The sequence below is a fragment of the Limulus polyphemus genome, unplaced genomic scaffold, assembly GCF_000517525.1.
Source record: "Limulus polyphemus unplaced genomic scaffold, Limulus_polyphemus-2.1.2 Scaffold4541, whole genome shotgun sequence".
Taxonomy (NCBI): domain Eukaryota; kingdom Metazoa; phylum Arthropoda; class Merostomata; order Xiphosura; family Limulidae; genus Limulus; species Limulus polyphemus.
In genome coordinates, this window is record NW_013670151.1 from 48,832 (window position 1) to 52,004 (window position 3,173).

Consider the following 3,173-nt stretch of genomic DNA (forward strand, 5'->3'; position numbering starts at 1 on the left):
TCATCTTACATAGATCATATTTTATTCACCTAACTCTAACATTGTCACATCTTGCCATGAACTAAATGATAACAAACTAGTAACAACATCTTACATAGATGATATTTTAATCACAAAACTCTAACATTGTCATATCCTGTCATGATCTAATTCAAATGTTAACAAACTAGTTAAATCATCTTACATAGATTATATGTTCCTTAGTGTTATACGGATTTGCATGCACGTAGAACGACATCATTATGTTAACACTGAGCTGTTTTCTAATCTCTGGAATATGTTTAGTCCATGTGTAAGATCCTATTTCTCCTTGTTCTGAGTCGTTGAGCGGCCATCCTCCAAATTTTTCCAACAGATTTATAAGAGGATCAATTCCCAATTCATCGCGCTTTGCTGAAAATGAAATAAACAATATTTGAATACACTAGGTAAACTCAATCACATACATAAGTACAACACATATATATATTTGAGCAAATAATTATAGAAACAGTGACTACAGTGCGTATAAAAATACAAATATTATGGGTTTGCTCTACCTATATTGTATGAAAATGAAAAGTAGTAGGGTACATTCACGTGTTCATTGTATATACTGTAACTGGCTGTCATCCAACCAATCCGATAGTGCCACGCCAGCATGAAACGTATAAAAGTACAGGCAGTCATATTATTCTTAGCACCAGTATGGCGAATGTACTTATGGCATCCAGGACTGAAATTCGCATGACAAAGGTGTAGAAACGAACGTTTTGACTTCATGCGACAAACTTTCGCTAAATTTCATGTTTCAGTAAGAGTTGTTTGGAAACTCTGAGGAGGGTTCGTGAAACTTGAACTGTTGATATTAGAAGCAGTCGAGGTGGAAAAATTAAACTCTTCAAAACTGATGTTAAGGAACTAATGGTATGCTCTTTAAATGATATATATATATTGACATTCTAATATATATATTGTCAGTGATCTAGCAGTAAGTAAAGGTGTAAATGTTACTCCCTGAATAGTAGGTTACATATTAACATAAAGGGATCTCAGTGGATGTTTAGCAGCTCAAACGCTACTGATTGGGAGAAATGGCAAAACCAAGAGCCTGAAATAAGCATCAAATTTCAAAAAATGAGACTGGTAAAGCCGGAGGTGGAATCTCTAAACATAGAAATCAAAATTTAAGTTATTTTTTGGCAACAATCAATGATAGTTTGTTTGATTAAAAAGAGGCCAATATTATGGTCAACATACAACATCTACAGTGAAGCATGCTGAAGAAACAATACTGTAGACTGCATTTCAGCCAACTGTGTTGGAAATCTACACAAGATTGATGGTACCCTGACTGCTGACATGTACAATGAGATTATTCTCCATTATATATTTTTTTAAGGAACAAGGCCTGTTGGGCAGGAATTAATCTTCCAGTAAGAAAATTATCCCAAACATGCAGCAAATGTGGTGAAACGATACCTAGTGTGGAAAAAAAGGCCAAAGGAGTAATAGCAACCATGATTTGGGGTGTACAGTGTTCCAATATGAACATTATGGAGATTGTGTGGGCTTATCTGGAAACTGAGAAGGTCAAACGGTGAGCAAGTGGGAAATAATTCAAGACATATAAGTAATATTTCAATGACATAAATCTCTAAACTCAAGTTGCACAAAAATAAGATGAACTGCATTGTTTAAAGAAAACACAAAATACCGTATTGGCCCTAATTATCGTTCCCCGGTATTTTTATAAAGCTCATTTTGTGTGACAGCAATAGTAATCCAACATATAATCCACTGTTATTACCGTAATTTTGATTTGAAAGAAAAATAAACACACACACACACATATTATCATTGAAATCAACAAATCACTTAGTGCCCCTTTGCAGTTTACAATGCCCCGGAGGGCGTTAATTAAGGGCAAAACTGTAATAATGTATGTACTGATGATAGATTGGCCATTCAGTTGAAATTATCTAACGTGTTGCATACTAACATACAGGACATGTTACACACCAATATACAGGATGTCTATTCCATATCAACATACAAGACGTGTTACATACTAACATGCAGGGCATGTGTTACATATCAACATACAAGACGTGTTACATACTAACATGCAGGACATGTGTTACATATCAACATACAAGACGTGTTACATACTAACTTGCAGGACATGTTACACACCAATATACAGGATGTGTGTTACATATCAACATACAAGACGTCTTACATACTAATATGCAGGGCATGTGTTACATACTAAAATTCAGGACATGTGTTACATACCAATATCCAGTACATGTGTTATACACCAACATCCAGTACATTTGTTACATACCAACATCCAGGACATATGTTACATACCAACATTCAATACATGTGTTACATACTAACATGTAAGGCATGTGTTGCATACCAATATCCAGGACATGTGTTACATACTAACATTCAGGTCATGTGTTACATACTAACATGCAACGCATGTGTTATATACCAACATACGTAACATAGGTTATATACTAATAACTAGGGCATGTATTATATATATATATCAATAATCAGGGCATATGTTGCATACTAATAGCTTGGTTATGTTTCATATACTAATAAGTAGGGTATGTGTTTTATACCGGTTATCAGGGCATGGGATAAATACCAATAGTCAACACGTGTGTTATGAGCCAACGACCAGGTCATTGGTTATGTACCAATAGTTAACACGTGTTTACATACCAGTATTCAGGAATACTGTATTTCTTATTTATCTTATGTTTCTCTTAACTAAAGGGACATATAATACACACTTACCTTCGTCCTTGCAAGCATGGTAGATATTTCTACTCTTCCCCACGGCTGATTTACTGTCAGTAGTATTTTCAAGCAGAGCTGCAACACACAAAAGTAAAAACTGTGTCAATAAAGGTCACTTTGGTGGCGTTAAACTGTGAGAATAACGGTCACTTTGGTAGTGTTAAGCTGTGAGAATAACGATCACTTTGGTAGTGTTAAGCTGTGAGAATAACGGTCACTTTGGTAGTGTTAAACTGCATGAATAACGGTCACTTTGGTGGCGTTAAACTGCATGAATAACGGTCTACTTTGGTAGCGTTAAACTGTGAGAATAACGATCACTTTGGTAGTGTTAAGCTGTGAGAATAACGGTCACTTTGGTAATGGTTTAA

The 3,173-nt window shown here is 35.2% G+C and overlaps 1 protein-coding gene across 2 annotated transcripts in view; it reads right to left on the bottom strand.

Moving 5' to 3' along the window:
* Window positions 1-3,173, bottom strand: part of LOC106471321 (neprilysin-1-like) — a 56,305-nt gene that overhangs the window by 29,990 nt on the left and 23,142 nt on the right. For both annotated transcript variants that reach the window (XM_022399934.1, XM_022399933.1), the window contains exons 6-7: window positions 2,800-2,877; window positions 185-393 (exon numbers count right to left, since the gene is read on the bottom strand). In XM_022399934.1, the coding sequence (XP_022255642.1) occupies window positions 185-393; window positions 2,800-2,877 (287 nt within the window). The remainder of the gene's footprint in view (window positions 1-184; window positions 394-2,799; window positions 2,878-3,173) is intronic.